The sequence below is a fragment of the Trachurus japonicus genome, chromosome 4 (assembly GCF_045865225.1).
Source record: "Trachurus japonicus isolate A0001 chromosome 4, Traja_1.0".
NCBI lineage: Eukaryota > Metazoa > Chordata > Actinopteri > Carangiformes > Carangidae > Trachurus > Trachurus japonicus.
The window spans coordinates 3,450,990-3,463,652 of NC_140910.1; the positions used below are offsets into that span (position 1 = coordinate 3,450,990).

Consider the following 12,663-nt stretch of genomic DNA (forward strand, 5'->3'; position numbering starts at 1 on the left):
CAGTGTCAGCCAATCAGAGGAGAGGAGGATCTGAGCCTCTGATACTGAGAATACTAGCATTTAAAAGTTGTTGGCTGACTCATAAAAGAATAACTAGAAAACTTGAGATGGGGGAACCTAGAAGGAAGAGTGAAGGGTTGATGCTGGAAAGAAAGATGAGTGGAGGTGAAGAAGGGAAAACTAATGATCATGCCATCCCTCCGCTCCAACACGCTCAGCTCTCTCTCTCACAGCACTTTTTTTTTTATCTCCTCTCATTACCCGGCCGTTTTATTGGTCTGTAACTTAACTGACAGTGATGAGTCCCAAGATGGCACTAAAGCTGGAGGGTCTGGAGCCCGTGAAGCGATATTGTTCTGACAGACCCGCTGTATGGGACAGTAGATGCTGATGCACACTGACAGCTCTGCCCTTTTGCTCAGCCAGCGCTGCACAGCCCCCTTCTGAGGGAGCAGACATTAAAACAGGCCCACAATGCTCCTCTTTGACTTCATTGATCTGCGGCAGATGGCCTTCCAGCTTGTATTCAGTACTGGTGCACCTGGTGGTGGTGGTGGTGGTGGGGAAGGTTGTAGGCCTACTGCAGCTTTGAAGATAAAGAGGCCAAATTTTGATCAGGCCTTTGTGCCATTGGTTGTTACCTGCACCCTGCTTAAAGGTACCATCCTAAGCGGCTGGACTGCCGTTTTTTTAAATTTCACAGCTGATAAGCACCCGCCCCCTCCGTCCATTCAGAAATCACAACAACCATGCCCCCACTGTTCTTCTTGTGCTTCATTCCACCACAAGCATGTATTGATTTGGCAGTTTGATTGACACGCGGGCCATCCAACCAAAGTTGTCTGAGACTAATTTGATTGGTTGGCCAAATTTTGGCCCCTGCTCTTTACACAGATGACCAAATGTAGTCATGGATATGTCATCGATTACTGTCTAATATTTACCAAATATACTCAGATTTTTATAATTTTGCCAAAAAATGAATTACCTGGGATGGTACCTTTAATTGTAGTGAAACAGAAGCTGTAAGAAGCTACAGCTCTCACAGACAACCTGGCAGACACAGGTCATTTCCTTTCAAACCGGTGGCTCAAGGTTTGAGTTTGCTTCTGCTCTAGACTTTCGTCTGGGAGACGTTTTCACCTTTTTTTTGTCTTCGCAGACACGCCCACACTGGCAGCAGAGCATGTTTTGGTCCTCCTTCAGGGGCTCATACTGGATTACTTTAGATTCCGCACATAGCAGTGGTTATATGAGTCATATTAAAGTATATTAAACTCACAATCGAGAAGAGCAGACAAAGTGCCAACCTGCATTAGTCAGTCACACAGGCACCCTGTCCGGTGGAGACTCTGCTGCTGCTGCTGCTGCTCATCTGACATGGATATGTCAGTAGCAGGAGGAAGTAAGTAGAGAATAAATCTCCAGACCATCAACATATGATACTGAGATTTATTAATATTTTTAAACACACCTCTTTGTAACCTCTCTTCTTTCCTCTGTCTCCCTTTATGCCCCCAGTATGTTTACATATGGTTTTACTCTCAGCATCTCACTTTAGCTTAGACAGCTTAGTTTGATTATATTTTTCACGTGTCACCTTCCTCCCTCTCATCAGTTTCTCATCAGTTTCCCATTGTTTTTTTAAGTATATATTTTTTTGGCTTTTTTGCCTTTATTTGATAGCACATAGTGAGATAGACAGGAAAGGGGGAGGCAGAGAGAGGGGGAATGACATGCAGGAAAGGTCTGCCCGACGCGGGATTCGAACCGGGGACGCCTGCGTTAAGGACTGTAGCCTCTATATGGGGCGGCCGCTTTAACCACTGCGCCACGCACTGCCCCTTCCCATTGTTTTTATTCATTTATTTATTTTCATTTTCATATTTCAGGGGATACAATATGGATTCTCAGATAAAGACAATTAGCTCAGGACATAAATCAGTTTCCCATTGTTAAGATTTTTCCTGTTAAAGGTTGTATGGAAACCCTGAATACTGTATTGCAATTCACATGCTCAACTTTATTCATCTGTTGGTCCATCTGCCCGACCGATCATAAGTTTGCCTCATCATATAAATATAAATATAAATGTCTGAGGGACCACCAGCTGTCTGTAAACAAGTGCTGACAGCAGCAGGAGAGGTCGACATCAACCTGCAAGAGGAGTGTTTTCTGTAGTCTGCGCACTTCACCTTGTGCCCCATGTCCCCTCTGCACCCTCTGCCCCCTGGCCTCCCTGGAGTGAAGCATCTGTGTCAGGTGATGTTTTAGGATTTTGGGGTTGGGTGGGGGGGGGGGGGCTGGTAGGTCAGCAGAGAGTGAGGAGAAGAAGTGTCAGAGGGGAAGCCAGGCACAGAGGATATGAGGCTGAGGACTGACTGGAAGGTGTGTATCTGAGTGTGTGTTCGTCTACACACCTGCCCAGTTTGTGGTTATCTTTGAGCAACTGTCTCAATTTCATATCTTTCATCCTGCCTCTCTGAAAATAAACAAGCGCTCATCCACCATATCGCATGACTGTGGGAGTGACCCTGAGTGGCTGCGGCTTAGACAGTCTGATATTGTGCTGAAGCAAAGAGACGAGGAGGACGGACAAGAGGGTGGACAGGACTGCAACAAATCCAGCCAGGCAGCGAGTGAAGGGGAGTGAGCTCAGATACAGACGGCCCCTGGCAGCTCACTCATCTTGTATTAAATTATAAATTTCGTAAGTAAGTGGAGTCTGAAGCATGACAACACACACACACACACACACAAATAATGTAATGCTATCTTTGTGAGGACACTCATTGACATAATGTATTCCCTAGCCCCTTACCCTAACCTTAACCATTACTCTTAACCTAACTTAAACCTAATCATAACCTAAAGTCTTAACCCTCAAACAGCCCTTGGAAAAAGTGAGGACCGGCCAAAATGTCCTCACTTCCCAAAAAGGTCCTCATTCGGATGCTTAAAAACTCTTGCCGGTCCTCACAACGTAGTAAAAACAAGAACACACAGGCACACACACTGTGCATAACAAACCCCAAAGATAAGACATCCCAGTGTTTGGTGGGGTCAGCCTCAGGTATGTGGTCATCGATTGACTTGTAGCTTCGACCCTTCAGCTGTGATTGGCTGCTCCAGTCACGTTCTGGCCCCCTACCAATATGAAAGAGGACACCGGCTCCTCAGGAGGTAATTGTATCCAACGAGGCCCCGCTTCCCCCCTTCCATGTCGGGGCCAAACGTCAGCCCAGTCCCCTTCAACATACAGGACTGCATCCTGCATGAGAGGGACTGATTTACAGGTAAAAAAACTGAATGGAAGATTCTTCTGTTGTTTGAGTTGAAGGTTAAAACATGAGCTACATAAAGAAATACATTTTAAAAAGCCTCTGTAGGAGGTCACATGTAAAATTTGTCAAAATGTGATGTTTTGTTCCCAAAAGCAGGATCCCATCACTTTCTCTTTTCTTCTTCCATCCCTCCCTCTGTCCCTCCCTCCCTCCCTCCTTTGCCTCTGATCCCCCCTCAAGTCCTCTCCCTTTCTCCCCTCCCTCCCTTTCACCTCTCCTCTCTTCCCCTGTTTCCGTCCCCTCCAGATTGTATAAATATCTGTGAGCTGCTGAGGAGAGCTCAGAGTTACAGACCTGTCCACAGAGGAGAGAAGCAGCACCTCACAACAAGAAGATACCTGAGAGAAGACGTCATCACCTCAAGTTAGGGATCAGTCGGCTCTGAGAGGAAAAAAAACAAACTCTGAGCTGCAGAGTGAAGAAGGCTGGATAGGAGATCAAATCATTTCCAGTACGCTCTGACCGGTCTGTCTCCAGTATGCTGCCCCTGCCCCTGCTCCTGCTGTGTGTGTGTGGTCTGGTGCTGCCAGGTGATGGACAGGACCGAGCCTCTCTGTGGAGGGGCAACGACCGCGGCGGCCGGTGCCAGTACACCTTCACCGTGCCCAGCCCCGTGGAGTCCAGCTGCCCGCAGACCGCAGGCCCCGAGATGGAGGGTCTGAAGGCCAGACTGGGCCTGCTGGAGGCTCTGGTGTCCCGGCTGACCGGAGGGGACGCTGGGGGTCCTCAGGTGACCGGGGGCAGAGCAGCCAGACCTGATTCTGGGCTTCAGGAGGCGCTGAACCGGGCGGTGGAGGAGAAGAACCTGCTGAAGGGGGAGAAGGAGCGTCTGGAGAGAGAGCTGGGGGGGCTCCAGCGCAGGATGGAGGAGATGAGGAGGGAGACGGAGAAGCTGAGGAACAGACCCTGTCCTCCGCAGACCCCCATGGTGCCACCCAGCCCCTCTCTGCAGAACAGTGGCCTGACCAGACCCGCCGGGGGTAAGAGATCCACTCAAAGCACCACCCACCCTCAGAGCTATCACAGAAATGTGCAATGCTTGATGACAAGTATAAATAGAAATGTATTTTTACCTGCAAATATTCTATTGTAGCTATTAAATGTACTTTTATATATAATAATAATCCTGTAACTCACACTCTTCATGTCCTTTCTGTTGAAATATGTATTTGGTGACTTTGGAGCAGAGAGGTGATGACACATAAATGTCATCTATGTATGGAATACCATGTTCATATAGAGACACACCAAATTCCACATGCCTGGGGATCCTGAGTGTGCGAGTGTGTGTGTGTGTGAGAGTGTGTGCACACTGCAGAGGTGAAGAAGCTCAGATTCTCCCTGACCTCGTATCCTCATGCACTGACATTAAAGAAAACGCTTTGTGTGCACAGTGAAGTGGTGCTTGAACCTCTTTGTTTGTGTGTGTTTGTGTGTGTGTTCAATGTTTTGGTTGCCCCGTAGTCTGCAGAGACACTTGTCTCAGGTTTCTCTGCATCCCATTTCCTGCCCACATTTAGGGCTGATGGAGTCGGGCCAGAGAGCACCAGCTTAGTATTTATGAGCAGATCCGTCTTTTTTTATGGCTGGTGTTTCCCTCTGCGTGTCGAGCAGGGTGCGAATAGCCCGGCTGGGGGGTGGGAGGGGGGTGGCTGAAATGTGATGCGCGCCCTGGAAGTGGTGGTTCCGAGGCCAGGCCTCATCTCGGGGGCTTTGGATGACGCCTGATGGGCGAGGGCTGCACAGAGGTTGGGAGTTATCCTGGAGCCACTGAGGTTAAGCTCTGGTATTTTGTGTTTGCAGTGGTCAAACATCCGTTTAATTAGCCCCTGTGCTTGTCTCCTGGTCACCTGCCCCCACACCCCACCCCCTTTCTTCGTCTTCTCTCAGTTAAGCTTTTCCTCTGTTTACCCTCTTGGCTCTCAGAGTGTATTGCTTGTAAAGCCGAGATTGCCAGCAGCAGTAAATCCTTCTTCACCAACTCACACATCCCAACTCCCCCACTCCTCCACTTATCTGCAGAGCTCCTCATGTTTGCACCTGTAGACTGTGGAGCACGGCCCGGGCCCCTCAGGGTGACAGGCAGACGCAGAATAGATCACAGTGAGAGGAAAACTCTTCTCACAGCCGGAGGAGAGAGGAGAAGAGAGTAGAAGCAACAAGTTGAAGAATGAGGAAGATTTGGTCACGGCCGTTACTAAAGCTTCAAATATACATGCTCTCTTTCCTTTAAAGATAAGATAAGATAAGACCTTTATTTGTCCCACAGTGGGAAAATTTACAGGGTTGCAGCAGACAACAGCAAAGAAATGTAAAGGACAGATAATCAATAGCAGATCGCAATAGCAGTAAAAAGAAAGCAGTAGCCTATTTGTAATAGAGTGTGATTAAGACAAAATAATAAATAAGAAGAAATATACATTTATATACACATTTGGGTTATGTTTAGTGCTGAGAGCAGCTCTTGTTCTCAAAATGAGTTGTCAGTGTAAGTGACAACGTATAGGCCTCCAAGACTCTATGCTAAAAATAGCAACATTCATTTTAAGGGGAGACCGGGCCTGTGTGACAGCAGAGCCAAAACACATTTAAACTGACATAACAGTACAAAAGAAAAGCATTTTAAACTGCTGCTCAGCAGCTGTATAAACACATCTGTCTAAATAAAGTTTATCTTTAGCGTCTAGCTGATGACAGAGTGTGTGTATGTGTGTGTGTGATGCATGAGGAGTTACAGTAAGATGGAGACAGCAGCTTCACATGTTTTCTTTCAGTTTCCCGTCTTTGATATCGGTCATTGAACTCCTATGATGTCTCAGTCACTGTGTTTATCATGCAGCAGCCAGGTCCTGACTAATTACAGCTGAGACTTACAGAGCTCTTTCTTCTGACAACATTATAAAGTGCAGAGTTGAACCCTGAGTCTGGATCCAAATGAGATCCAACAGCTCAGAGAGCAGGGGTTGATTAGGTCGACGTCCCCTCCTCCGTCATCAGGATCAGTCCCCCCTGTGAGCTTTATGGTCGTCTCCTCTCTGACGTCCCCAAAAACAAAGAGGACAGGATGTGAGGGCGCACACACACACACACACACTCGCAAGTGAAAAAACCCTTTGTTTCACAAACTCTGAGGTCGTATGTTCAGCTCCTGCAAACACTTTTCTGTTTAGAATGCGCTCGCAGCAACTTTCTCCTGTCACTGCTGTTCGTCATCCGCCCCATTACCGACCTCCTGCTCCTCTCCATCACCGCCCAGGATCAACATCGGCCTCCACATGCTAACGTTTACTAATGTTCTCTCAATCATTAGGGCTCATTATGCGACTGAAATTTACTGCACATGCGAGGCCCAGCAGGCACGTGTCCACACACATCCAAACACAAACACACAAAATATCCATTATCATGAAAACAGCTCATTTTTCCTCAGTAAACATGGTGTTTGGATCTTCAAACCAGTGTTTACCACTGTTTATCACGGTTTACTCCAAGTAGTAATGGTTTCCTGAAGGAGTAACATGAGAGCAGAGAAGAGAAGAGAAGAGAAGAGAAGAGAAGAGAAGAGAAGAGAAGAGAAGAGAAGAGAAGAGAAGAGAAGAGAAGAGAAGAGAAGGATGATATCTGACAGTGATACAGGAGGAAGAACCAAACAACTTGTTTGAAGAGTGTCAGGGCGGGTTGTGGTGTCAAGTGTGTCATATGTGTGTTCTGGTCGTCCAGTCTAGCGACTGTCTGACTCCAGGGCAGCTGGGAATCCATTCAGGGGTGTTTGTTTCTGCCCGTCACATTCCCTGCTGTCAATACTGCCACAGCCACATTTGGGTATACACAAACTATTGTGTAATGCTGATATGAAAGCGTGCGACAGAATTCACTAAACTCTCTGTAACTGTGTGTTTAGGCTCCAGTCAGATGTCTCACCTGATGGGCCGGCCCAACAGACAGGGGGACAGCAGCAGTCTGACAGGTAGGACACGGACCGACAGACTGGATCGGTGGACCCCCTCCACCTCTCTCCCTCTCTTCCTCAGCTCACTCCCTTTCTCCCTCTCTCTCTCTGTGTCAGACTCGGTGTGGGAGTACGGACCTCCAGGTTTCCAGGAGCTGAAGGCGGAGGTGACGGAGGTTCCTGCTCCGGACGGCTCCGACGACGGCACAGGTCTCTAACTCTGCTTTGAAACATCATGAGTAATAAACAATCATATCATGTGACATGTGCAATTCCATCTTCATTACACGTCAGACATGCAGCTGTTACACATTTTAATGTAGCTATTGATGAAACCACTGGTTTCCCTTCCTTTTGTTGTTTAGTCCAAGTCTGCATTGACTTTGTTTTCATCAGAAGTCATGATCATATTGCACAACAGAAATGACATTTTGAAATAGGGGTGGGCAAAAATATCGATATGGCAATATATTGCGATACTTTATGTCGCGATACGATATCGATATTCAATATTTAAATATCGATTTTTTTTTTTTCTTTTTTTCTTTTCAAATAATAAATCATGTTTCAGACGTAAATCCAGTACGACTTCCGTACCTCTGCTCCGCGAGGTGTCACTGTACTGCTGCTTCAGACAGTGTGTTGTACATGCAAATATGTTGTTATAACTTGCACTTGTATAGAATGGCATGGATAATTTGAATTACATTGTTTTGACTCAGTTTGTCCCATAAATTATCACTATCATCTGATGTACATACAACTCGGATTTTAAGATGCATAAAGCCTTTTACATTTTTCAGTGAACTATGTAAAATATCGTAGAATATCGCAATATATCGCAAAATTTGGATATTGCAATATTGTATCGTATCGTGAGGTCCTTGGCAATACCCACCCCTATTTTGAAATATCAGCAGTAAAACTAGTTCTAACCCACAAAACAAACAACAAAACGTTGATAAATCGAATCAAAGTCCTTCATTCGCTGATCTACACAAGGTAAAGGTTCCTGTGGTGTTAAATTAAAGCTGTTAACGGAGTGATGCTGGAATCTGTGTAGCAAGCATACTCATGATGACACACACCAGTGCATGCAATAATGTGATACACACTTCCTGCAGCTATTTTCAAGCAATTCCACTAACTGACAGATGGAGGTGGTGATTCAAAGAAGAAGCATGATCACTCATCCACATGCAGGGCAGAAGAAGAAAACACTGACGTAAACATATCAAATATTCAACAAAAAAAAACATACACCAGACACATTTTGGTTAATGTGATGACAAGAAAATGCCAAAGGGAATCTGTGAGATTAAATCTGTGAGACGAGATCTAAAGGCTCTAATGATTCATGTGCAACTCACAAATGGAACACGTGAAAAAAACAAACAAAAAAAATCATTAAGGAGCTCACATTTGCAAACACATGAGGATGGTCCTTGTAAAAAATCCAGTCCTACCAGCTCATACCTCTCTCACTCACCCAGCCCCTCCTCCCCCCTCTGTTCATCTGACCCGGCAAACATGACACTCACCCCCCCTGCTGACAGCCTCAAAGCAAATACTGCTATTAATACTGAAGCATTTGGGGCGAGAATACCAGAGTCATGCCAATCTGCTCGGTATGAGGACCCTCCTGAGTTCTGTGTACGTCCCGTAAATGTAAAAGTGAAGCACCTCCGTCCACCGTGTCACCCACCACATCATGGCTGCATGCTGCAGAGTGGCCCCCCCGTTGGTTTTTATCGATTGGGTGGACACCACGTGCAGTCATATAATCTCCGGCCATGCCACACAGTAGCTACATGGTTATAGGTGTATTTATAAAACATATTTCTATCTATCCCTAAATCCGGTGCTACGTCCTGGACCGGAGAGCGAGGGGGGGGGGGTATTTTAGGAAGTGGTAAATATATAACCTGCCTTATCGCTTTCCCAGTAAGAGACGCAGAGGAAGGTTGGTGTGCAGGATGAGTTGTAGCTCAGCTGCTGCTCTGATGGTGGAGGCTCTGACAGAGACATCAGGCAGCATCTTCACTTCTGCTGTCAGCCCCCCCCGATGAGGAATAATGATAATAGTAATAATGATTTCCCGATTTCCCTCAGTGGCCCTCGGTCACAGACAAGGAGCTCCCCTTCACTGTGTCACCCTCAGGTGGAGGCACCCAAACCTTAGCTCCATCCCAAACCAGTCATAGCTGGGACACCCAATCTGATCCAATCTAACCTCTATCATCATCATTCTGTCGTCTCTCACCTTAACTGCAATGTCTCACTGGTGGACGTCCTCTTCGTCTTCAGTGAAAACAACAGATGATCAATGGTCACATGTCCCTCTGCTCCTCATTGACCTCCTCTGGCTACACATGGTCACTCCAATCAAATTCAAGTCACCTCTGGGCCCACTGACTTTAAAGGGATAGTTCAACATTTTGGCAAATGCGCCTATTGCCGTAATCCCTACAGTTATAGCAGTAGGTTCATTACCTTTAATTATCGGTGCATGTTGTTTTGAGATCTGTGGGGTAGAGACATGATCTGCTCAGTGAACACAATGGAGGTGAATGGTACAGGTCCCGTGTCCCTCATCAAACTCATCAAATACACAATCCAACAACTCCAAAACGCTCTGGTGGACAAGTTGTGACCTGCACATTCACCACACTATGAATTAATCGAGGCAAATGCATAGCCCGAACTATGGTTTTAAGTAGAAAGTAATTTTGAGTATTTGCTTCATGTGTCCTAATGTTACATAATTATACATGATTATTTAAAAGCGTGGCAAATGTGCAGGTCACAACTTGTCCATGAGAGCATTTTGGAGTTGTTGGATTGTGTATTTGATGAGTTTGATGAGAGACAGGGGACCTGTACCATTCACCTCCATTGTGTTCACTGAGCTGTTCACATCTCTGCCCTGAGAATCTCAAACACCGTTAAAGTTAATGAACCTACTCCTGACTATGACTATAGGCATTATGGCAATGGGCGAATTTGCCAAAATGTTGAACTATCTACCGGTGTGTTAAATGTATCATTTAGTTTCCTTCCCTGTCTTAACGCCCTGTCCTTCCTGTTCACAGGCTGCGGGGAGTTGGTTTCAGTCGGTGAGCCGGTCACTCACAGGAAAGCTGACAACATAGCGGGGAAATACGGCGTCTGGATGCAGGACCCCGAGGCCGTCTCCCCTTATGGACCCGACATGCTGTGGCGCATTGACACCATTGGCACCGAGGTCAGGCAGGTGTTTGGGTACGAGGACATGGAGCAACTCTCTAAAGGCTTTCCCTCCAAGGTAGGTGTCACACAGGAGATTTTATTTGAAATCTAGTTATTCCACGTTTAATAATAGCTGTGAACCGATCTTGCATCGCTGTATCTTCCACACACACACACACACACACACACACACACACACACACACACACACACACACACATCTTATCACCTATAACCCCAACCTGTTAATTATCTATTATACACCACACCCAAATACTGAAATAACTGTGTATTGTCTTGCACTGCAGCAACTTTCATATAACCCACAACATGTCAGCTACACATCAAATGGTGCTCTGTACTGTTACTGTTTTTGCTTTTATGAATTGGATTGTACTGATGTATGTATGTAGTTATTTTATTTTATTGGTTCAGCATGCATATTGCACTTGAATTTTTTAGTTAGTACTTAGTACTTAGTTTTTTTTTTAAGTACTGAATTACAGCATTATAAAAGTAACTAATAACCAGGAAAAGTAGCTATTGAGTTTAAACTTTAAATACATTGTTGCAACTTTCTATTTATTCTTATTACATGTTTTTTGGGGGGGAATTTGAACTGGGCCTAGCTGCAGTGAGCGCCCCTTACAACATGTTTTTATCCTTTTTTTTATCACCTTCTATTTATTACATGTTTTTCCATGTGGCTTTATGTCTTTTGTGTATGTGCAGAATTCCCCCTCTATCTGAGACATATTTCTCCCATAGGAGACAAATAAAGACACCTTTGACCTTTGACCTCTGTCTTCCTGGTACAGGTCCTGCTGCTGCCTGAGCTGGTGGAGAGCACTGGAGCCACCCTGTACCGCGGCTGTCTCTACTACCAGAGGCGCCGCAGCCGCACCATCATCCGCTACGACCTGGCATCAGAGAGCATCGCAGCCCGCCGCGACCTCCCCCACGCCGGCTTCCACGGCCAGTACCCCTACTCCTGGGGGGGTTACACGGACATCGACCTGTCCGTGGATGAGCAGGGGCTGTGGGCCGTCTACTCCACCAGCAAGGCGAAGGGAGCCATTGTGATCTCCAAGCTGGACCCCAACACTCTGGAGGTGAAGAGGAGCTGGGAGACCAACATCAGGAAGGTCTCCGTGGCCAACACCTTCATGATCTGCGGGAGGATGTACACGGTGTCCAGCTACACGGCGTCCAACACCATGATCAACCACATGTTCGACACGGCCACCGGCCAGGGGAAGGCCCTGCGCATCCCCTTCAAGAACAAGTACCAGTACAACAGCATGATCGACTACAACCTGGCTCAGAGGAAGCTGTTTGCCTGGGACAACTTCCACATAGTGTCCTATGACATCAGGCTGGGGCGCCAGCAGGCCAACTGAGATTTACTCCAGTGACTGTTGAAAAGTGCCATTGGCCTGCTTCAGAGACTCAGACATGTGTGGTAGCAGTAGTTAGAAAGCTAACACCATCAGTAGCCAAGTAGAGGAGCCCCACTACCAGAGTGAAAATGAAGACGGATGATGGAGGGAGAGCGTCCACTCTGCTCCTCTCTCAGTGGGAGGGCTTCGGCCGTGGCCTGGTCCACAAGTTTGTTTTTAGAGGAATTATTTTTGTACCGCCTTTGATTCAGATGTATTATTTTCTTGTTTTATGTTAAGCTCTATAATGTTGATTTGAGTTCTACAGGATGAAACATAGTTCGACTTCACCAGCTAAGTGAGATCATTCATGCGCACAGTTTATGACACAATCATCATGAGGCAATACACACTGCTCTGTTTCACCAGTCAGCATCTTTTGTTTAATAAACTGCTCTCTCACTTAGCATGTATTGAATGTTGCATGTACTTGTACACTGTAGTCATCATTGCAAATGTTCAAAGTCATGAAATAAACTTCCTAACTTACATGCTTGTCTTTATTTTGATTATATACCTCATGGCTCTGGTTTGACTGATCTCTTTTGAAGCTCTACATATATTTTCCTCTCCTGTTTTATTTGAGGTGTTGATCCATAAGAAGATATATTTGTGGTTTTAAGAACCAAAAACCATCTAACCCTAACCCAAGTGTAGTTTATATATCTCCTGTTTGACTTCTCTCTGGAGCTGCAGAAGAGAG

At 46.1% G+C, this 12,663-nt stretch overlaps 1 protein-coding gene across 1 annotated transcript; it reads left to right on the top strand.

Annotated features, from left to right (window-relative positions):
• Nucleotides 1–3,626: 3,626 nt before the first annotated feature.
• Nucleotides 3,627–12,449, top strand: myoc (myocilin). Its single transcript, XM_085773427.1, has 5 exons — nucleotides 3,627–4,324; nucleotides 7,246–7,311; nucleotides 7,411–7,503; nucleotides 10,386–10,597; nucleotides 11,340–12,449. Exons 1-5 carry the CDS (start codon nucleotides 3,823–3,825, stop codon nucleotides 11,919–11,921), a joined length of 1,455 nt encoding a protein of 484 aa, XP_085629553.1. The 5' UTR covers nucleotides 3,627–3,822; the 3' UTR covers nucleotides 11,922–12,449.
• Nucleotides 12,450–12,663: the final 214 nt, after the last annotated feature.

Bases quoted from the DNA above. Each gene is read 5' to 3' on its own strand.
- myoc (XM_085773427.1), top strand. From the start codon at position 3,823: ATGCTGCCCCTGCCCCTGCTCCTGCTGTGTGTGTGTGGTCTGGTGCTG. The intron at 4,325-7,245 runs GTAAGAGATCCA...CTGTGTGTTTAG, and splicing joins CCTGACCAGACCCGCCGGGG to GCTCCAGTCAGATGTCTCAC. The intron at 7,504-10,385 runs GTCTCTAACTCT...TCCTGTTCACAG, and splicing joins CGGCTCCGACGACGGCACAG to GCTGCGGGGAGTTGGTTTCA.